This window comes from Pimephales promelas, chromosome 5 (genome assembly GCF_988280905.1).
Source record: "Pimephales promelas chromosome 5, fPimPro1.hap1.1, whole genome shotgun sequence".
Lineage (NCBI taxonomy): Eukaryota > Metazoa > Chordata > Actinopteri > Cypriniformes > Leuciscidae > Pimephales > Pimephales promelas.
Genome location: NC_142773.1, coordinates 43,220,764 through 43,246,080, shown reverse-complemented (window position 1 = coordinate 43,246,080; position 25,317 = coordinate 43,220,764). Strand labels below are relative to the sequence as shown.

Genomic DNA, 25,317 nt, shown 5'->3' with positions numbered 1-25,317 from the left:
ATGCATTAAATATTGAAGAACATATAAAGATTATATGACGATACATGACATTGATTACAAGCTGTTTAACTGACGTCTTTCCACGGTTGAAACGCTGATTGAGCAATGTGACAAAACGCTATTTATGTTTTTGAATTTATAAAGAAAATGGACGTAATTTGAAAATTGAGACTTTGTTTCATATCAATAGTAACAAAGGACAAAGATTATTGCGATTTTTTTGGATGCGCACAGCCGCGATACAATGATCCATTCATTCAAATGAAACAGGATGACTAATCGATTCTTGAGATTTAAGAATCGATATCGGTTCGTAAAAATGAGAATCGATTAATATCGAGAAATCCATATTTATTACCCAGCCCTAAAGATAATGCCTCATTGGCATATTTAAATATTTTAACATTTCCGAAAACTTGTAATAGTTAATAATTGTCTAAATGTACTGTGATTCATAATTTTTCTAATAGATCTCACCATACTTTGCCTAGTCGATTAGTCTAACAATTTCTAGGTTTTATTGTTGTAAAGTCAGAAGAGCTTGAGATGGGCAGCACTGCAGCAGGTTACTGGGAGGAGCGTTAGTACAACACACACACACACACACACACAGTCCAACTCAAGCGCACGTGCATGCACATACACAGTCAGCACATACGCGCACACACACACAGTACATTCAGACATATGCACGTGCACGCAGACACACACACTCACTTCTTACCTTGGCACGGTGCAGGTCGACTCCGTACATGGAGAGTTTCTTTGCGTTTTCCAGGAACATCATGTCAGCTTCAGCAGGAGTCATTCCTCTTTAAACACACACACACACACTCACATTACTGCTAACTGAAGCATGTTAACACACACCAACAGATGCTGCGAGACTGCAGTTGGACTACTGAACAACTCATAGGAATATAAAGCTTAACTTCACACATATCTGTGTTAATTATGCAACATTTACTTAATTACTCAGCATGACAGATGACTGACACACATATATACAATATACACACACAACACTCTGTTTTGCTTGAGTTTCTAAACAAAGCAGAGCATTGTGGGTCGGGACAGGCGCGGACACAGGCTCAGTGAGTCTTTGTGCGATCGGACATTGACCGACACTGATCTATTCATCATTAATGCGCGGAGATCATCATGGAGATCTATGAACTGATCTGTGTCTCTACCAACGACTGTGTGCTGTTATTGTTAAATAAACCTATACAAAACATTTTCGGCAATTGAAAAGGTGGAAATAAAACCAAAAACTCATATCCTTGGTATTCATACGAACACAAAAGAAGATATTTTAAAAGAATGCCGGTAACAGACAAGTTACTGGCATTCTTCAAAATATCTGCTTTTGTGTTCGGCGAAAATGAGAAAATGATGACAGAATTTTCATTTTTGGGTGAACAGCCCTTTAAATGTGATGTGACGGATCAGTTAAGCAGCAGCGCAAGTCTTTTCTTCCACTTTACTACAAGTTATAGCACAACAAAACATGCATGAAACTCAGAAGGAATGAAAGATACAGTACAAGTTGTTAAAATGAATCAATCAGTGTTTCAACGCGGAAAGACGATAAAACAGCTTGTGAACTTAACGTTGCATTTATTTCAGGAAAGTTATCCAGTTCACAGTTTGTCATTCCGAATAATCGGTATCGGCAGATTTCATTGCGAATAATCGGTATCGGCAGATAACATTATGAATAATGGGTATTGGCAGATATCATTCTGAATAATCGGTATCGGCAGACAACATTCCGAATAATCGGTATCGGCAGATAACATTCCGAATAATCGGTATCGGCAGATAGCATTCGGAATAATCTGTATCGGCAGATAACATTCCGAATAATCGGTATCGGCAGATAACATTCGGAATAATCGGTATCGGCAGATAGCATTCGGAATAATCGGTATCGGCAGATTTCATTCTGAATAATCTGTATCGGCAGATAACATTCCGAATAATCTGTATCGGCAGATATCATTCCGAATAATCTGTATCGGCAGATAACATTCGGAATAATCGGTATCGGCAGATAACATTCCGAGTAATCGGTATCGGCAGATATCATTCCGAATAATCGGTATCGGCAGATATCATTTGTAATTATCGGTCTCGGCAGATTTCATTCTGAATAATCTGTATCGGCAGATAACATTCCGAATAATCGGTATCGGCAGATAACATTCCGAATAATCGGTATCGGCAGATAACATTCGGAATAATCGGTATCGGCAGATAACATTCCGAGTAATCGGTATAGGCAGATATCATTCCGAATAATCGGTATCGGCAGATATCATTTGGAATAATCGGTATCGGCAGATAACATTCTGAATAATCGGTATCGGCAGATAACATTCCGAGTAATCGGTATAGGCAGATATCATTCCGAATAATCGGTATAGGCAGATATCATTCCGAATAATCGGTATCGGCAGATTTCATTCTGAATAATCTGTATCGGCAGATAACATTCCGAATAATCGGTATCGGCAGATAACATTCCGAATAATCGGTATCGGCAGATAACATTCGGAATAATCGGTATCGGCAGATAACATTCCGAATAATCGGTATCGGCAGATAACATTCGGAATAATCGGTATCGGCAGATAACATTCCGAGTAATCGGTATAGGCAGATATCATTCCGAATAATCGGTATCGGCAGATAGCATTCGGAATAATCGGTATCGGCAGATAACATTCTGAATAATCGGTATCGGCAGATAACATTCTGAATAACCGGTATTGGCAGATATCATTTAGAATAATCAGTATCGGCTCAGAAATTTAGTATCGGTGCATCTCTAATCCTAATGATACTAGTTTCTGTGTCGTAAAGCGCGGGTAAACTCACTTGTAGTTGCGGTGTAACTCCAGCACTTTCTCCTCCAGCTCTTTGGTCTGGTTGGGGGCCAAACGCACGTCGCTGATATAGCCGGATCCCTGCGTGTCAGGGTCGTAGTCTCCCAGCTCAGACTGAACCGTGTAGGAGCCCAACACAGTGTGAGTGGCGAAAGAACACGGCAAACGCCCCGACACCACATCATCTCTGAGCTGCAGACACAGGTAATACCTGAGAGAGAGAATTTTGAAAAAAGACTATTAGAATTTTTTGCATGAAGACTTTTTCAACATTTATCTTTATGACACGAAGAACAACAAAACAAAAAACCTTTTCAGAAGAGAAAAATATATTTTTCCATCAATAACAGCACAGAGCCTCATTCTTACACCATTTCATCTCAAATGTGATAACGTCATCCATTGAACTATAAAAATGAAAGTCAATGAGTATCCTGGATTTAACTGCGGCTAAAACAGAGTATTAATATCTTGATCTGCATCCAGTTCTATCTTGTTTTTTCTACTCTTATAGATTGCTAACTTTGCTTGACCAATAAGAAAATTAACACTGACAAATAAACCTATTTCTTCTAACAGACACACAGAGAGAGAGAGAGAGAGAGAGAGAGAGAGAGAGAGAGAGAGAGAGAGAGAGAGAGAGCCCAGGCTGGGAATGTTTACACCACCAGTGTTATTTAAGTCTCACTGATATATTCATTTCATGATTATTTATATAGCGCTCTTCACAGAACATATTGTTTCACTGAAAAGGCTTGTTTCAATGTTCTGGTTAAGTGTTTTCAGTCAGCTATAGTATAATACAAGAAAAAAAGTAGACTATATGGTATTATAGTTTTTTTTTTTTTTTTCAATATTTTGATTTCAAAAAATTCTAAAAATTTAATGAGTTTATTCTGACGATTTTGACTTTTTTCTCGAAATTTAACGAGTTTTTTTTCCTCGAAACACAATGACTTCATTCTCAAAATTTAATACGTTTATTCTCAAGATTGTACCTCGTTTTTGCCCCTCAAAATTTAACGAGTTTTTCCTCAAAACAACAACTTTATTCTAAAAACGTAATGATGAGTTTATTCTCAAGATTGTATTTCAACTTTTTTCTCGAAACACGACTTTATTCTCGATATTTAATGAGTTTATTCTCAAAATTGTATCTAGACTTTTTTTTTTCTCAAAATGTAACAAGTTTAATTTCGCATTATAATGACTTTAATCTCGAGATGGTTTTATTTTTTTGTTATTGCTTGACCCTAATCCTCTTCCGTAAATTTTCGTTATGTATACATAGTTTTTATTGATTTTTATTTCAGTACACCAAGTTAAACTACATGAAAATATATATTTTCTTGTTTTTTCATGGCTTTAGTGAACTTTATCTAAGCACCTGGTGATATCCTCAGAAAGCTGCGCCGGATCGGGAGGATAAAACTTCACGTTGAAGGCAAAGTTCCAGGGACCAGCTGAAAAACATGACAAATACTTCTTGTAAGAACTTGAGGACGTTTGGATGGAGACGATGAGCGAGTCGGTCAGGAAAAGACGCACCACTGATCAGCTTCTTGATCTCCTTGGACGTGTCCAGCCAGTTCTGTGGGGAAAACAGGAGGTTTGTCACTCAACAAATAATAACTGAGACGTGAAATCAGAGGAACACGAGCAAACAAACACCTTCGGGCTATCAGCGTCCCGGTACGTAATACCAAAATAATCCTTCTCCAGAAGATTCAGGTGGTCGCAAACCTTCTCGAACAGCACCTGACCTATCGCTCGCTTCTGTGGACAACAAACAGACACAAAGACTCATTCAAGACTCAAAACAATAAAGGTCATTCCTTAAAACTCACCAAAATGACATATTTAAGTGTTTGTGCCTTAAAATAGCTTGAATGTAACACGACACCCTTACCTCATTTAATATGCGCGGTTTTACGAATAGGCAAATTAACTTTTTTAAACCCAGAAGAAGTGCCTGGATCTTTTGTTCAATAAATATAAAAATAAAAAAAAATATTTTATTGGTTTACCTGCATGTCACGTGAACTGAACATTGATCCACAAATAACCAGAGTGTGCTGTTAAATTACTGAAATATTAATGTGACAAAAATTGTTTGAGAATAACTGAACTAAGAGAACAATCAATAAATCTCACTTTTGCCCAAGTTAGAGTTCGTCGTCTACTGCACATTGATTTATTTGGCAAATTAAGAGTTAACCCACCGCAATGAAGGTGGATTAGCAATTAATATCTATTTCTCCTCATATTCTCATTGTTGCGGCTCCTCTCTTCCCAGTCTGTCAGTAACGCTCTGTTTACTTCCTGTCTCTATGAAGCCCCTCCTCCTGAAAAGCACACTGTGCTCTGATTGGTCGGCTGGAGCGGTGTGTTGTGATTGGTCGAGCGCTGAGTGCGTTTGGGAAATGTCCCGCCCCTTTCCATAACCGCCAGTTTAACACACTACTAACTAACTCAACCAGGCCCCGCCCCTTTATTCTGCGCATTAATTATTATAATGAGGAATATTGTGACGTGTTCGTTCCCGTTCGTTTTTCATGATCAAACAGCAACATTACACAGACGAACATGTCTCCTTTAACAAGTTAACTCACCAACAAAACTGGCGTGCTGCTTTTATTTCGGTGTGTGTACTAATCAGTACTTTACACTTTAAAAATCCTGTATTTACACAGTTTTCCATGAGCGTCTGTGTGTGACTGAACATCCAGTACACAGACACAGACAGCTCTGGTATGCTGTACTTTATGCCACGGCTTTTGCTCGTGCCAAAATAAGAATAAGCTAAAAATAAAAGTGCTTGTGATGTGACAAGTGTGTGTGTGCTCTCAAACTCTTGATAAACGACAGGCTGTGCAGTTATACACACTGTGGACGTGTGCCGACACGCCGTTTCACAACTCGGTCTTACACTTCCTCAAGCATTTCTGAGCAAACATCTGAACTCACACGGTTAGGTTGTAATGAAAATGTAAAAATCTTTAGAAGTTTAGGTTTAAAGTCTGCTTCCATGGGAATGTCAATGTCAGGATTCAATTTCAGCATTCAAGCTTTCAAATAATACCTAATTTTCTCATGCCATGCATATTAAAACCATTAAACATAACTATACTGTCATAATTCATCAACACAACGGTATATCAAGGCAACTGCGCTGCATAAATGTGGGATATTCAGTGATTTTTTACTTTGAAACATGCAACGCTCACATCTATTGCAATGAATCATTGCCTTTTTTTAAGTTTAATAATCATATTAAGCCTCGTCACGATTTCTGATTTTCCGTCCGCAACGTTATTATAATTAAGGCTTTTTTTGTACTATTTATGATATTTAATACTTTTAATGACCTTAAAATTGGATCAAACTTTGAGTTTAGGGACCTGTAGGGGTAAATGATTAAACAAAATAAAATATAAAATTGCAATTTGCGATTATCGGATTTCAAATATCTGATTCTCAGATCTTGCATAAAAATTAGATGTAGTGTAAAAAAATGTTTTATTAAAAATTATAGTTTTAAATTTTACAGTACAAGAGTATTACTATCGTACTATATTTGTTGTTTTATTTCTTAATTTGCTTAATATTTTTATTTAATAATACTAAGAACCATAGCAAAAATCAGAAAAAAATATTATTTTATAGTCACTGATCAGTTGATAAATCACATCATTTCTTTGGTCCAAAAACCAGTGTTACTTTAGTATCATTGAGAAACTTTCATGCTGTAGTTTTTAATCAATATTTTGAATTTTATTTGTATAGTTTTCATTTTAAATGTAAAGTTTAAAAAGTCAATTCATTTCTATTCCAGTTTTAGTTATTTTAGTACATAAAGTTAAACTTTTTAGTTTTAGTTTTTTATAGTTTTTTTTAGTTTTTTTATATATCTTTTTTTAACCGATATCTTACACTCTGACATTAATAACAACTGATATCTTACACTCTGACATTAATAACAACCGATATCTTACAGTGTGACATTAATGACAACCGATATCTTACAGTGTGACATTAATGACAACTGATATCTTGCAGTGTGACATTAATGACAACCAATATCTTACAGTGTGACATTAATGACAACCGATATCTTACAGTGTGACATTAATGACAACCGATATCTTACAGTGTGACATTAATGACAACCGATATCTTACAGCGTGACATTAATGACAACCGATATCTTACAGCGTGACATTAATGACAACCGATATCTTACAGTGTGACATTAATGACAACCGATATCTTACAGTGTGCCATTAATGACAACCGATATCTTACAGTGTGCCATTAATGACAACCGATATCTTACAGTGTGCCATTAATGACAACCGATATCTTGCAGTGTGACATTAATGACAACTGATATCTTACAGTGTGACATTAATGACAACTGATATCTTACAGTGTGACATTAATGACAACTGATATCTTGCAGTGTGACATTAATGACAACTGATATCTTGCAGCGTGACATTAATGACAACCGATATCTTGCAGTGTGCCATTAATGACAACTGATATCTTGCAGTGTGACATTAATGACAACTGATATCTTGCAGCGTGACATTAATGACAACCGATATCTTGCAGTGTGCCATTAATGACAACCGATATCTTACAGTGTGCCATTAATGACAACCGATATCTTGCAGTGTGACATTAATGACAACCAATATCTTACAGTGTGACATTAATGACAACCGATATCTTACAGTGTGACATTAATGACAACCGATATCTTACAGTGTGACATTAATGACAACCGATATCTTACAGTGTGACATTAATGACAACCGATATCTTACAGTGTGACATTAATGACAACCGATATCTTACAGCGTGACATTAATGACAACCGATATCTTACAGCGTGACATTAATGACAACCGATATCTTACAGTGTGACATTAATGACAACCGATATCTTACAGTGTGCCATTAATGACAACCGATATCTTACAGTGTGCCATTAATGACAACCGATATCTTACAGTGTGCCATTAATGACAACCTATAATCTTGCAGCGTGACATTAATGACAACCGATATCTTACAGGGTGACATTAATGACAACCGATATCTTACAGTGTGACATTAATGACAACCGATATCTTACAGTGTGACATTAATGACAACCGATATCTGACAGTGTGACATTAATGACAACCGATATCTTACAGTGCGACATGGCTTACAGCGAGGATCATTTTTGTACAGTCTGACAAGCAACAGTCCCCAAAACTCCCATCATCCTCACCTCCAGCGTGCAGGTGTAGTCCGTGCCGTCCAGAAGCTTGACCTTACACTCCATGACCTTCAGTCTATGGCTCCTGCGTAATGCTGACCAGGACACTCGGCTGCTCACGGACTTCTGGGAAATGTAGTCCTCCTCCTGTTTGACTTCTGATTGGCTCTGCAGAAACACAGCAAAATTAGTTAAAATCACTAAACTGTTGTTATTCTAGTATCACGAGATACTATAGCTTTTATTAATGTCCCCCTGTGGTGAAAATCCAGCTTTTAAATGTTGTTCATGCGTCTATGTTGTGTTTTTAATACGCTTTAAGACAAACCATGTGTAAGTTGATAAGTGGACAGCATTGCTGAGTATTTCCTCTTTAAAACCAAATACAGTCCCAAAAACACGGTTTGAAATTTCTGACGTCACAAATGACCTTGTAACCAATCAGATCAACGTGTGATCGTCAACCAGTGGATCTGAGTGAGTGAGTGGAGGTGGGTCTCATTTTCATAGAAACTTCATAGAAACATTCATAGAACCGCGCATACTAAATGAGGCAAGGGTGTCGAGTTACAATCAAGATATTTTATAGCATGAAGACATTTTTTTTCCTAGGAAAAAACTGACAAATGTCATCTTGATCAAATGAGTTTTGAGGAATACAATTATTTACTATGGGGGACTTTAATTGTTTGAATTGAGGCCCAGTCACACAAAGAACGATAAATATAACAATACAGTTCTAAAAATAGTTCCTTATTTAACAACAGCACAACGATAAAAGCACAGAGATTATATCACTGGAATTACTTTCAGAATAACACACATATATATATATATATATATATATATATATATATAATTCATGTTCAGGTTTATTTGTTCCTGAACAGAATAATTTCATAACCTTCTTGACGGCAGTCTCGTGTCACAGCCTCCTTTCAGAGACTGATGCTGCTATTTCCATCATACAGGTTTATATCAGCGCTTTGCCATGAATAGATTTTCATCATTAAATCATGTTACATAATCTCTGTTACCTACTTTCTAGAAAGATCCTGAAACTCTCCCAGGGATTATATCTGTAAATCCACAGAGATACAGTACAGATACTGTAAGAACTGAGAAATGGATGGATGAGAATGGATGAGGAACGACGACTCCCCGAGAAGACAACGGACCTTTCTCTAAATTAACATTTGACTCTCTCTTGAGAAACTAGCATCCCGAATCAATCATTTCTCCCATGTCGTCTCTCTCTCAACACGGTTTAATGTGAATAATCATTATAACAGTAATATACATGTTTGGTATCATTTGAAAGGTCTCAGTGCGACTGGTGCAAATGTCTCAACCCCAAAGAAGTAAACCAAAAGGTAATAAAGTTGTTAAGAGTTTAGAGAAAACCGGCACACAGAGGAGTGTGTGTCATCCAGGCAAATGGCATCCGGCTCCCAAAAGGTCCAAACTCCGAATGCAAAAATCTCCATCGTTAGCACATGTTTCCATGTGAAAGACGTGTCTGCCTATATACAGAAATGCAGCAAGAGGCTCAGGGCGATTTGTAACTCAAACTCGAGTTACAAACTCAAACGAGTTTGTAACTCGATTTGTCGATTTTGTTTTTTTTTTCTCTTTATTCCAGAGCATTTGATGTTTTGTATTTCTTATATTTGAACTGATAACGAAATTGGCATGATACATTTACTGACATCATACATTTTAAACGTTTGGTTTTTATTCTGACTGACTCTGAAATTGTAGATTAAACGGATTTGTATGAACCCAACGGCCAATCACAGACATATATGTTGAGTGTGTGAACACAACGGCCAATCACAGACATATATGTTGAGTGCGTGAACACAACGGCCAATCACAGACATATATGTTGAGTGCGTGAACACAACGGCCAATCACAGACATATATGTTGAGTGCGTGAACACAACGGCCAATCACAGACATATATGTTAAGTGTGTGAACGCAACGGCCAATCACAGACATATATGTTGAGTGCGTGAACACAATGGCCAATCACAGACATATATGTTGAGTGTAGGAACACAATGGCCAATCACAGACATATATGTTGAGTGCGTGAACACAACGGCCAATCACAGACATGCTGAGTGTGTGAACGCAACGGCCAATCACAGACATATATGTTGAGTGCGTGAACACAACGGCCAATCACAGACATGCTGAGTGTGTGAACACAATGGCCAATCACAGACATATATGTTGAGTGTGTGAACGCAACGGCCAATCACAGACATATATGTTGAGTGTGTGAACGCAACGGCCAATCACAGACATATATGTTGAGTGTGTGAACACAATGGCCAATCACAGACATACATGTTGAGTGTGTGAACACAATGGCCAATCACAGACATACATGTTGAGTGTGTGAACGCAATGGCCAATCACAGACATATATGTTGAGTGTGTGAACACAACGGCCAATCACAGACATACATGTTGAGTGCGTGAACACAATGGCCAATCACAGACATACATGTTGAGTGTAGGAACACAATGGCCAATCACAGACATATATGTTGAGTGTGTGAACGCAACGGCCAATCACAGACATATATGTTTAGTGTGTGAACACAACGGCCAATCACAGACATATATGTTGAGTGTGTGAACACAACGGCCAATCACAGACATATATGTTGAGTGCGTGAACACAATGGCCAATCACAGACATACATGTTGAGTGTAGGAACACAATGGCCAATCACAGACATATATGTTGAGTGCGTGAACACAACGGCCAATCACAGACATGCTGAGTGTGTGAACACAATGGCCAATCACAGACATATATGTTGAGTGTGTGAACACAACGGCCAATCACAGACATATAGGTTGAGTGTGTGAACGCAATGGCCAATCACAGACATATATGTTGAGTGTGTGAACACAATGGCCAATCACAGACATATATGTTAAGTGTGTGAACACAACGGCCAATCACAGACATACATGTTGAGTGTGTGAACACAATGGCCAATCACAGACATATATGTTGAGTGTGTGAACGCAATGGCCAATCACAGACATATATGTTGAGTGTGTGAACACAACGGCCAATCACAGACATATAGGTTGAGTGTGTGAACACAATGGCCAATCATAACTTCAGCCATTTTGACAGTAAATGAGGACAGCTGGAGCTGACCCGACTCACCTGGTGCCGTGTGTCCGAGCTTTCGTGTCCTGATGCTGGGAAGTGTTTCGGGGGGGATGGTTTGGCTTCTGTGTGCGGGACGTCCGATTCCGAGCCTGGATCCGTCGTCATGGCCCGTTACACTGAAATGCCACACGGATATGTATATATATATATATATATTCAGGCTGGGCATTTCACAATCTGAGTGGATTGCTTCTTCACTGGAATGCACAGTGTGGGTATCTGACCACAGATAAGTTTATATTTAGCCTGATGCTTACTCCTGCACTGTCCTAGGATCACTGTATTTTTGAAAAGCACCAGATCACGACAGCAGTGACGCCTAGTACACAAGTCTTTAATGCCCTGAAACACACTTAGACTGCATGCTGTCTGTGGTCCCTTGAAAGTGTGTTACGGCAGAAAGGCATTCCTTTCAACAGTCATTCCAACATGTGCATCGCTGCCGTGTTTTTCTGTGTGAATCCAACCAGTCGCTGAAGATTCGACAACAAATAGAAAAACTCAAGTCATTTTTGACTGAGCAATGCAGACGTGCGACTATACTGTAACCTCTAGTATAAGTGCATTGACATGAAGGATTCCTCAGATAATGTGAGATATCTAAGTGATCAGATGCACTATTTTCACCTGCTAGACCAAAAATCAGCTGGAAACATAGTAACACCCTAGCAACCACTCAGAAAACCCAAGCAAATGGACCAGAAAACAGCTGAAAACCTAGTAACACCCTAGCAACCACTCAGAACACCAAAGCAAATGGAACAGAAAACAGCTGAAAACCTAGTAACACCCTAGCAACCACTCAGAACACCCACGCAAATGGACCAGAAAACAGCTGAAAACCTAGTAATCCCCTAGCAACCATTTAAAACACCCAAGCAAATGGACCTGAAAACCTAGTAACCCCCAGTAGCCCCCTAGCAACAATTCAGAACACCCAATCAAATGGACCAGAAAACATCCGAAAATCTAGTAACACCCTAGCAACCACTCAGAACACCCACGCAAATAGACCAGAAAACAGCTGAAAACCTAGTAACATTCTAACAACCCCCTCGCAACAACTCAGAACACCCAAGCAAATGGACCACAAAACAGCTGAAAACCTAGTAACACCCTAGCAACCATTTAAAACACCCAATCAAATGGACCTGAAAACCTAGTAACCCCCAGTAGCCCCCTAGCAACAATTCAGAACACCAAATCAAATGGACCAGAAAACATCTGAAAACCTAGTAACACTCTAGCAACCACTCAGAACACCCAAGCAAATGGACCAGAAACATCTAAAAACCTAGTAACACCCTAGTAACCCCCTAGCAACCACTCAGAACACCCACGCAAATGGACCAGAAAACAGCTGAAAATTAGTAAAACCCTAGCAACCACTCAGAACACCCACGCAAATGGACCAGAAAACAGCTGAAAATTAGTAAAACCCTAGCAACCACTCAGAACACCCACGCAAATGGACCAGAAAACAGCTGAAAACCTAGTAACATTCTAACAACCCCCTTGCAACAACTCAGAACACCTAAGCAAATGGACCAGAAAACAGCTGAAAACTTAGTAACACCCTAGCAACCATTTAAAACACCCAAGCAAATGGACCTGAAAACCTAGTAATCCCCTGTAACCTCCTAGAAACTATTCAGAACACCAAATCAAATGGACCAGAAAACATCTGAAAACCTAGTAACACCCTAGCAACCACTCAAAACACCCCAGCAAATGGACCAGAAACATCTGAAAACCTAATAACCCCCTTGTAACCCCCTAGCAACCACTCAGAACACCCAAACAAATGGACCAGAAAACATCTGAAAACCTAGTAACACCCTAGTAACCCCCTAGCAACAATTCAGAACACCCAAACAAATGGACTAGAAACATCTGAAAACCTAGTAACACCCTAATAACCCCCTAGCAACCACTCAGAACACCCAAACAAATGGACCAGAAACATCTGAAAACCTAGTAACACCCTAGTAACCCCCTAGCAACCACACAGAACACCCAAGCAAATGGACCAGAAACATCTGAAAACCTAATAACACCCTAGTAACCCCCTAGCAACCACTCAGGACACCCAAGCAAATGGACCAGAAACATCTGAAAACCTAATAACACCCTAGTAACCCCCTAGCAACCACTCAGAACACCAAGTAAATGTTATATCTTCTGCTTCATACAGTGTGAGTGTTTGTTTGTAATCTCTGACAGCCCTGGTATCTTCAGCGGCGTGACAGTGATGTAAACCATCAGCGGATTCTCCTGGTGTTTCTGGAGAGCGGCAGTGGAAAACTGCAGGAATTACACGACTGCATTCTGTCAGACTCATTCTGTGAACTTTAATGGCCTGGTGCAGAAATGTAGGTCAAACTGAACCGCAGGAGCAAAACGAGTCACTGGCCCTCCAGATCTGCTCGACATCAGAGAACGAGAGAGAAGCAGATCATATTCTCTGAGAGGCAGATAAAACAATGCGTGTATCTTCGAGAATAATAACGAGGACTGTACAGTGGATGTGTTGCGATTACACCGGCAATTATAATGAAGATCCCTTTGGAAGTGAAATTCAGCTGAAGAAAAACAAAGAAGCCTCATATGGATGAATGAATGGATTTGTTTAACTAAAGGGTCAAAAATAAACAGCAACATTAATAAAAATGAACGTAATTAGAAAGTTCTTCCTCATCTTGACTTTTTTGGTTCACATTCTGTTCTGTATTTTTTCACGACTGCATGTTTCTTCATTGCTCTCTCATCTAAATTATGGATGTATCGGCCCACAAAAGCAATTATCTGTAATTAGTCAATTGTTTAAAAACAGCTGATGATCAGGGCGATTGCAGTACTGTGTGTAGTAATCACTCAATCAGTGTTTCAAACGCAGAAAGATGACAATAAAACAGCTTAACATTACATTTACTTGAGGGAAGTTATCCAGTTCACAGCTCTTTACTGTTAATGATATAGGCTACGTTTGTTTTTTCTGTTTGAATAAATCTGCCAAGTGTTTATGAAAACTACCTTTAACTGATTTGCACACAAATATTACAGATTTTAATTGAGTTGAATTGTTATAACATAAACATCAGTTGAATATAATAACTCTTTTTCATTTTTCATCTCTAATATTATAGTAATGAACCGAATGAGAGGTTCCCTGTATATTTTACGACATTAGGTAGGAGAGATTTTTCCTTAAGAAAATAAAACTATTGGTAGATATCATTCTGAATAATCGTTATCAGCAGATATTCTGAATAATCAGTAGATATCATTCTGAATAATCGGCTATAAGTAGATATTATTCCGAATAATCGGTAGATATTATTCCGAATAATCGGTAGATATCATTCTGAATAACCGGCTATAAGTAGATATCATTCTGAATAATCGGCAGATATTCTGAATAATCGGCATATATCAGTCTGAATAATCGGCCATCGGTAGATATCATTCTGAATAATCGGCAGATATCATTCTGAATAATCGGCTATCGGTAGATATCATTCTGAAGAATCGGCAGATATCATTCTGAATAATCGGCAGATATTCTGAATAATCGGCATATATCAGTCCGAATGATCGGTTATCGGCAGATATCATTCTGAATAATCGGCAGATATCATTCTGAATAATCGGCAGATATCATTCTGAATAATCGGCAGATATTCTGAATAATCGGCATATATCAGTCTGAATAATCAGCAGATATTCTGAATAATCGGCATATATCAGTCTGAATAATCGGCTATCGGTAGATATCAGTCTGAATAATCAGCAGATATTCTGAATAATCGGCATATATCATTCTGAATAATCGGCTATCGGTAGATATCAGTCTAAATAATCGGCAGATATCATTCTGAATAATCAGCAGATATTCTGAATAATCAGCAGATATTCTGAATAATCGGCATATATCATTCTGAATAATCGGCTATCGGTAGATATCATTCTGAATAATCGGCTATCGGCAGATATCATTCTGAATAATCAGCAGATATTCTGAATAATCGGCATATATCATTCTGAATAATCGGCTATCGGTAGATATCATTCTGAATAATCGGCAGATATCATTCTGAATAATCGGCAGATAGCATTCTGAATAATCGGCAGATATTCTGAATAATCGGCTATCGGTAGATATCATTCTGAATAATCGGCAGATATCATTCTGAAGAATCGGCAGATATCATTCTGAATAGTCGGCAGATATCATTCTGAATAGTCGGCAGATATCATTCTGAATAGTCGGCAGATATCATTCTGAATAATTGGCTATAAGTAGATAATCATTCTGAATAATCGACCGATATTCTGAATAATCGGCAGATATCAGTCTGAATAATCGACAGATATTCTGAATAATCGGCAGATATCAGTCTGAATAATCGGCAGATATCATTCTAAATAATAAGCTATCGGTAGATATCATTCTGAATAATCGGTAGATATCAGTCTGAATAATCGGCAGATATCATTCTGAATAATCGGCTATCGGTAGATATCATTCCGAATAATCGGCTATCGGTAGATATCATTCTGAATAATCAGCTATCGGTAGATATCATTCTGAATAGTCGACAGATATAATTCCGAATAGTCGACAGATATAATTCTGAATAGTTGGCAGATATCTTTCCGAATAGTCGGCAGATATCTTTCCGAATAGTCGGCAGATATCTTTCCGAATAGTCGGCAGATATCTTTCCGAATAGTCGGCAGATATCTTTCCGAATAGTCGGCAGATATCTTTCCGAATAGTCGGCAGATATCTTTCCGAATAGTCGGCAGATATCTTTCCGAATAGTCGGCAGATATCTTTCCGAATAATCGGCTATCGCCAGATATCGGTCAGAATAATCGGCAGATATCATTCTAAATAATCGGTAGATATCATTCCGAATAATCGGCTATCGGCAGATATCAGCCTGAATAATCAGTTATCGGTAGATATGATTCTGAATAATCGGCAGATATCAGTCTGAATAATCGGCAATCGGTAGATATTCTGAATAATCACTTATTGGTAGATATGATTCTGAATAATCGGCAGATATGATTCTGAATAATCGGCAGATATGATTCTGAATAATCGGCAGATATCAGTCTGAATAATTGGCTATCGGTAGATATCAGTCTGAATAATCTAAACTATTACTACGAGTACTACAATGAAAAAAAGGCATAGAAATAATTTAGACTCAGAAATTGCTAGTAAACTTCACAATTAATTGAAACAGTATATAACAGCTGAAATAGTATTTTCTTGTAAAATGTGCTGGAATAATCTTTCAGGCTATTAAACGCTTCAAAAAATCTTTTTTCACACTATTGCTCTTGTAATACAACCCCCATCTCTGTAAACATTCTGGAAAACAACATCTCTGTAAAAATTTCAGGAATTTCCCTTCAGGGATCAATAAACTACACCCATCTATCCAATGACAGAAACACACAAGCTGTGAAATATGCAAATCCTGTCGCTCTCGACACGACACGGGTAAAAGAAAAACCTGGAGACATGACCCGGCCTGAAGATCAGTCCATTAGCTCGGCACATATGGGTTAAACCCTCTTAAAGGCTTAAACTCACTCACATCAAAAACGCAATGGAGACGCAGTCTGAGCCGTCCGTGACCAGATAATGCAGAGTTCATGGGGAAGTTTGTGTTAATCCCTTTATTATCAAATTTCTTCATTTGAATAACCAAATACACTATGCATTGAGTGATAGACAATAAATTAGAAATGCATGATATATCGGCCGATATATGTTAATTTTTAATGCTATCATTATCAGCCCACTAAGAAAATTTGACCGATATATTAAAGTCGAAAAATAATTGGTTATTTCCTTCAGATGCGCACTGTTCACCATGTCCATGATGGTTTTGAATTGCTTAAAACATGATTGAAATCAATTCTAAGCGCACGTCTGTCATAACGGCCATCAAATTATAATGAGAACAGTATAATTGTGTGCTTAGAGACTTTTATTTTAGTAATCAGGCTCAAATATTACATTAAACAATTGGATTTATTTTTATCGGCCGATATATCGGTTATCGGCTTTCAAATATAAAGAATTAATCGGTTATCGGCAGCGGCCAAAATTTTCATATCGGTGCATCCCTATTATAAACCACTTTATACTACAGAATAAAAGCATAATTATTATGGTATTATATATACTCTCACCATGGCCTAGTGGTTAAAGATCAGAGCTGGTGATCAAAAGGTAAATTTCAATCAACACTTAAACCAACGTTACTCAGACCCGTGATAAATGCATTGAAAATCAACAAACTTTCTGTACACAGGCGACAATGTTTCTGGATCAATACAGAATATTGATTTACAATCAGCCACATTCTACAAGTGACTCTTGGAATGTAAGAAACATGTTCTAAACATTCTCTACATTGTAAGCATGCTTCGTTAAATCAACAAAGAATTAACATGCTACATTTGTTTGATCTTTTGTGTTTGCAGCATTGTGTCAGTGTAAATGCTGTGCAGAAAAAAAATAACAATATATAAAACAAATTTAACATTTATTTATCATTAAATTTGTATAATTTATTGCATACTAATGTGTTTTTATTACTTATTAATTTAAATAAAATGGTATTTATTTATTTTTTAAATCAAATATATTTATGTTGTTCGATTATGAAATAAAATAAAATAAAATAAATAATAATTAAAACAAATAACTACAATTGTATTTAAATAAATAATAAATGAACAGATTAATAGGGAACTATAGCACAACTGTGAGGAGGAACGATATAGTCTTGCAGAATGTTTATTTTCCAGCTGACGAACGATAAAAAACATTGACAACTAAAAGAGCTCGAGCATTTACACTGCAGAACGCACGAAAATAATAAACTTAACGCTAAAATATAGTTGATAGTCAACCCGAATCGCTTCATTTCAATCAGATTCGCCTTTTTTCTCCACATCAAAACGGAACATAAGCGATCAAATCTACCGAGCGTTCCGAGTTAACGCGTGCGAACTTACTGACGCCGCGTCAAAAATAACAATAAATTACAAATCTCAGGTTTTCAGTATTTCTGGGTAAATCACTAGTGTGTAATAGCGCATTAATCAGGATATCGCCTATGAATAAGTGTGTCCTTATAAAACATACGTTAATACGTTGCTATATTTTATATTTACCGACAGATGTTTCGCTGCTGTATGCTTGCAAACGCGTCTTCCGTCTTCCAAACACACGCAACAGAAGAAGCGAAAACAACGCACAGATTTATTCCATCCAGAACGTTCAGTGGATTTACTCCTGCATCTGTGGGGAATAATGTGTCACTCAAACGCGTTCGTAAACAACGCGAGCGCATGAACGTTACCGTGGGTGCCGCGGCGTTCGCGTTGCTCTCCCGGGGTTAGCGCTCTTCTCTCGCCGCTCGGGGAGCGTCTGACAGCGGCCACGGGAAGCTCGAGTCTCCGGTAAACCTTCAGCTGTGGGAACCGGGAGGAGCGCGCGCACGGGGCGGGACCGGGGATTCAAACTCACGTCACTGTACGGACGCGCGAGATCACGTGATGTCAGCTATGACGCAGGAGGAATGTTGTGGAAGTGTACAGTAACAGTAGCAATACTAATTTTATATTCAAATTATTTTTATTATATTATATTAAAGTACTTTTTCTACTGACTGGAGTAGTTCTGATAGATGCAAGTTAGATGTGGACATTATCAAATCATTTTAATCAATTTCTATTTGAATCTATTTATTTATTTACTTTCTTAGTACTTATTAGTCTATGTACTTAGTATATTGCTTTTCTTATTTTTATATTATTTTATTTAATTTCATTTAAATAAAATGATTTTATTTATTATTTTAATTTAATTCCTTCTAAATTTATTTTAAGCAAATGTGTTAATTTATTATTTATTCATTTTAAATAAAATAGTATTTATTTTAATTATTTTAATAAACTAAATAAATCTGATTATTATAGAAAATAAACAAATACATTTGGTTAAAATTAAAAAACTATTAAAATAAATTAAAACAACTTTAATTAAATAAATAATAAATTAACATCAGATTAAAATAAATAACATTTAAATAATTTAATCTTAATGAAATCAAGTTTTACTTATTAAATGTGATCAATAAATCTTCATTTGTGTAGTTATTTTTTTATTTAAATGTAGGCCTATTTATTTATCATTTAAAATGTATTATTTGATATAGGAAATCATTTTAATCTAATGTGTTAATTTTAGGGCTGTGCAAAAGTTAATTGCGATTAATCGCATCCAAAATAAAAGTCTGTGTTTACATAATATATTTGTGTGCGCTGTATATAATTATTTTGTATATATAAATACCTATGCATGCATGTATATATTTAAGAATTATTTGCGCTTAAATTCTGTATATATTTATAAATACATAATCTATATTATATAAATATAAATATTTTATATATGAATAACACATTTTCTTAAATATATACATGCATGTGTGTGTATTTATATATTCAAAATAATTATATACAGCACACACAAATATATTATGTAAACACAGACTTTTATTTTGGATGCGATTAATCGCAATTAACTTTTGCACAGCCCTAGTTAATTTCTTTTTTTTTAATTATTTTTCGTTATTTTATTTTAGTCAAATTGTTAGTTTAATAATCCAACTAAATACATTTAATTCAAAATTAATTAATTCTTTTTTTTTTTTTTTTACATTTCTTTAAACTTTCCCCAGGACCCCCATTTGACCCCCCAGCCGGTGCATCTCCTCAGCAATCACGACACACACTCCTAGTTGGTCACTGTACAGTATATACACATAACAACACTAAATTCAGATCTATAACCTTTAAAGCACACGCAGCCTCTTTCTCACACACACACACAGACACTCACACTCCCTCACACAAACACTTATCTTCAATCTCACACACTTTTTCACTCACACACACACTCCCTCACTCACTCAATCACAGACACACCTTCACTCACTCGCACACACACACTCTCACACACTTTTTCACTCACACACCCTCACACATACACACTCCCTCCCTCGCCCGGAGCCACAGCAGAAACACACACAGCTTCTCTCTTTCATTTCTCTCTCTCTGCTTGTTTGGGAAACAGTCACAAGAGTTTGTCTGACAGTCAGCATGAAGGAGTGTGTGAATGATTCATGAGTGCACATTATACTCGTCTGACCCAGAGTCAGTGTTTCTAAACTCCTGAAACACCGCGAGTTTCTCCCGGGAACGAACACGTCTCAATATTCCTCATTATAATAATTAATGCGCAGAATAAAGGGGCGGGGCCTGGTTGAGTTAGTTAGTAGTGTGTTAAACTGGCGGTTATGGAAAGGGGCGGGACATTTCCCAAACACACTCAGCGCTAGACCAATCACAACACACCGCTCCAGCCGACCAATCAGAGCACAGCGTGCTTTTCAGGAGGAGGGGCTTCATAGAGACAGGAAGTAAACACAGAGTGTCTAACAAGGGGAGAACCTCCACTCTCAGTAAACGTCCGGCTCCTGAACTGGCTGCAGTTCCACTCCAACTCCACACGAGGGCGCTCACAGGACGAGTGCAGAATGAATGGAGATATACCCCTCAAAATACGCATCTCAGGATATCATTTTTATATAAAAAAATACACATTGCTGGGTGTTAGATTGTTTTAAGATTATTTGCTTTAAAAAGTCTTCGTACAACCAGAGATACTGATCAACGGCAATCCTTTGTTCGCGATCGGCACTTTTCTTTCTCTCGAGACAGCGGGCGCAGGTAAACACACGTGCGAGAAGAGTTTTAGTTAATAATATTCTGGTCCCGCTTCGAACGCCACTATGCCATCAAGCGGTGTCTCTGCTCGTAATCAGTCCGTCACTGTCGTTCATTAGCAGAATGCTAGCGTGTTATGGGCCACAACAACTCAACCTGTAAGAAGTGGAACGGACACAAGCACTCGTTCATTCAACTTTCGTCCTATAACCCATGTTGGACTTGCAAAACCTACAATCAACTCTGAGATTTCTCAACGGCAATCGGGTGAGAGACACTTAGCCGTCTAGCCCCATAGACTCCCATTCACTCACGCACTCGGGTGATCGCCCCCGGTGGAGCTCTGGAGGAACTGCAACCACAGTTCAGTGTAAAGGGACTTAATAGGGAGTCTCTGTCGACGGCTCTGGCGTTAAAGAGAGGAGAATAATCAACATTCAAGCAGGAAAACCTGTTCTAGTAGAGCCTGAAACTACAGGAAAGGTTATAATAATAATAATAATTCACAGTCTCTGTGCTGACTGCTAAATCTGCATAATGAGGATCTGCTGACACGGAGCTGTAACACACGTCATGAGTTTGAGTTATCTTTAAACCAGTTTTCAACAATATGACCGCATATGACCTTTGGATAGCGGAAATATCCGAGACGGCATATTCCTCATACTGCAAGACAAGGACAAAGTGAAGAAACACATACAGTACATAGTCCGAACGCTTAAATATCCTCCAGAAATACTGCGTTAGTTATAGCATCAAACGTACATTTAACAGCATTAAACACGCCTTGCTTATTTTTTTATACTCATGATTCACACAGATCAAATAAACAGAAATCCAATATTATATTTTTGCATGAGGAACAAAGCCTATTTTAAGATTTTTTTTTTTTTTTTTACATTTTGGAAATATCATTACTGCAATACAAAAAAAATATTTCAGAGAATCATAATTGAATCACAAAAATACAAATCAAATGGAAAATTCATAAATGATATTGATGAGAATTTGGGGTTTAAATGTGACATTTTGATTAATTAAACGATGCAAAGTTAAATGGTCCTAAAGTCACTTTTACCAGTATTATTTTAGTTATATTTACATTTTGAATTAGACTTTATTTTTTCATATTTATATATCTCAGGTTGTTTTTTTGAAAATTGGAGTAAAAAATATGGATTAATTATTTGTACTGTATTGTAAAAACCATGGAAACAAATGGATCATAATTATTGCATAGGCTAAATATGACCTAGTACAATTAAATTCCCTCAAAATACCAAATATGAAGAAAATATTATTTAACAAAAATACATAAAATTGATTTTACTGAAATATAAAAATTTAACATGGAGGCGTCATACTTTATAAAATTGATCATAATTATTGCATAAATATTACATAGTACCTTAAAATTCCCTGAAAATACAAAATATTATATAAAAAAACCTTTTTTGAACAAAAATATATATCATTGATTTTACTGAGAGAAAAAAGGTACATTTGGAATCATAACTAATCAATAAAAATTACATAGTACCATAAAATTCCCAGAAAATGCTAAATATTAAATAGAAATATATATTATTGAACAAAAATATATATTGATTTTACTGAGAGAGAAAGAAAACTCCCTGAACATACAAAATAGTAAATAAATAAACTAAAATTTATATCATTAATTTTACTAGAGGCAAATTTTTTTTTTACATTTGGAGGTCATAATTATTGCACAAATATTACTTAGTACCATAAAATCCCCTGAAAATACAATATATATATATATATATATATATATATATAATTTTACTGTGAGAAAAAAAAGTTACAATTGGAGGTGTCATTATTGCATAAATATTACGTAGTACCTTAAAATTCCCTGAAAATACAAAATATTATATAAAAAAAAACTTTTTTGAACAAAAATATATATTGTTGATTTTACTGAGAAAAAAAAAGGGGTACATTTGGAGTCATAACTAATCAATAAATATTACATAGTACCATAAAATTCCCAGAAAATGCTAAATATTAAATAGAAATATATATTATTGAACAAAAATATATATTGATTTTACTGAGAGAGAAAGAAAACTCCCTGAACATACAAAATAGTAAATAAATAAACTAAAATTTATATCATTAATTTTGCTAGAGGCAATTTTTTTTTACATTTGGAATTCATAATTATTGCACAAATATTACGTAGTACCATAAAATCCTCTGAAAATACTATATATATATATATATATATATATATATATATATATATATATATATATTTTACTGAGAGAAAAAAAGTTACAATTGGAGGTGTCATAATTATTGCAGAAATATTACGTAGTACCATAAAATCCCCTCAAAATACAGAATATTAACTAAAAAAGTTTTATTGAACATAAAAATGTGTCATTGATTTTACTGGGGGAAATAAGGAGCTCGATTGGAGGCGTCCTCTTGACGGGGAATGCGGGTCAGCGGAGGGTTAAAGGTGTTTTAGGACGCATCATTGGGCACTATGACACCCGCCGACTGTCTCTCCCACACAACCGGCGTGTCTTTATACGGGTAAAGGAAGCGGCATCCGCGTGGGACAGGGCCAATCGCAGCGTCTTATCAGACCTGTGCCTGGAGACAAGGTCTGCACTGTTATCTGCACTTCTGCTGAGCTTCACACAACGCTCACGTGGAGCCGGATTCAGGAACTCGGATAGAACAAAAGTGCAAAACGAGCATGAATAAGTGTGAGCAAAGTCTACGAGGCCAGGCGCTGCCAACTCAGCTGAACGGCGGGGAAAACAGCCGAGCGAGGGCACCGACACCGTATGAAGCACTCGGACCTTTGAGCGGCTCCTTATCAGCTGATAAACACACACGTGACCTCTGACCCCGAGCAACTCCAGCCTCTTTACTCAGAAGAAGCTCCGTCTTACTCTTCTTCTCTGTTTTACACGGTCAATGTCAAGATCTCACTGGGGTCAAAGGTAAACGTGTAACTGAATTCATCTTTTATAACCCTTTTTTAATTTCCCTTGCTTTTATTTCAATTCCTCTCTGTGTACAGCACTTTTACTAAACGAGCTATATAAATAAACTTGCCTTGCCTTAACTAAAGCTAGAACTATTAATAACATTTTTGATAATTGAAATAATGCTGAAATAACATCAAATATGAATGATAGTTGAGCCATGAGTTAAACAGGCCCAGTGGATCTCCGTTAACCTCCGTTCAATATGACATTATCAACCAGACTAACGGTCAAAATTACGTTATAGCGCCACCGAGTGGCCAATAGTCACGATTTTTTGTAAGTGATCATAAAATGAGCCCATACACATTTGCACCAATTTTGGTGAAAATATCTATTTCTGTTCAAGAGTTACAGCCATTTTAGTCAATTTGGCCCCGCCCACTTTGGCGTTTTGGCTCCCTGTTGCAAATCGACAATTAAACTTTTGTCTGTTCTATAATATTGATATTCACCTTTCAGAGAATCTATCTGCGCTGTTTTTGGTTCTGATCAGGCGAAAAAACTAGGACTGAGTTCGTAAAAGTAGATTTCAATAAAAAGTTTCCAATAAAAGACTCGACAAACAGTTTAGGAGTTATGAGCTATTTCACGCTTTCGATCACCCTACAAGCCAGAACCGTGTCAATGTGTCCCATATGGAGGACAGGTTTCTCTTTGCCTTCTTTTGAAGAGTTGATTTTTTGCGAATTGCATGGAAACCAACGGTCAATTTGAGCATTGATGAAACCAAAACACACACAGCCTTCCCGAAACACACACCTATGTGCCAAAACTTTGCAAGAGGGAATAAATGGTCAAAAGAATGTGTCAGTGAAAACCCCAAATCTCTGAAACGCAGTGTGTGTCCGCAAGGTAACTCAAGGTAAGTATCGCTTTGAAGAAGACTCTTCACATCATTCCCATCGCTGACTCTCTTCACGTTTATCAGATGTGTGACAAAAACCTCTGGGAATCAATATCCTCATCCAGACGTACAGGTAAACAGACCCTATCAGAGTCAGACAGTCTCTATCAAACGCAGGATGAGCCGTGAAGCAACTCTACAGTATTGGAGAAGGTCTGGAATGTCTTCTTATAGATTTCTCCATCATGC

At 37.0% G+C, this 25,317-nt stretch overlaps 1 protein-coding gene across 13 annotated transcripts in view; it reads right to left on the bottom strand.

The window, feature by feature from the left end:
• The window catches only part of epb41l3b (erythrocyte membrane protein band 4.1 like 3b), a 49,128-nt gene that overhangs the window by 21,974 nt on the left and 1,837 nt on the right, over positions 1-25,317 (bottom strand). For 3 of the 13 annotated variants that reach the window (XM_089131626.1, XM_089131617.1, XM_089131619.1), the window contains exons 2-7: positions 8,176-8,331; positions 4,563-4,667; positions 4,440-4,482; positions 4,279-4,354; positions 2,884-3,102; positions 725-812 (exon numbers count right to left, since the gene is read on the bottom strand). In XM_089131626.1, the coding sequence (XP_088987752.1) occupies positions 725-812; positions 2,884-3,102; positions 4,279-4,354; positions 4,440-4,482; positions 4,563-4,667; positions 8,176-8,331 (687 nt within the window). Of the gene's footprint in view, positions 1-724; positions 813-2,883; positions 3,103-4,278; positions 4,355-4,439; positions 4,483-4,562; positions 4,668-8,175; positions 8,332-11,361; positions 11,484-18,761; positions 18,948-25,317 lie in introns of those variants that run through there. The other 10 variants (XM_039661112.2, XM_039661115.2, XM_089131621.1 and 7 more) reach the window with 7 other exon arrangements.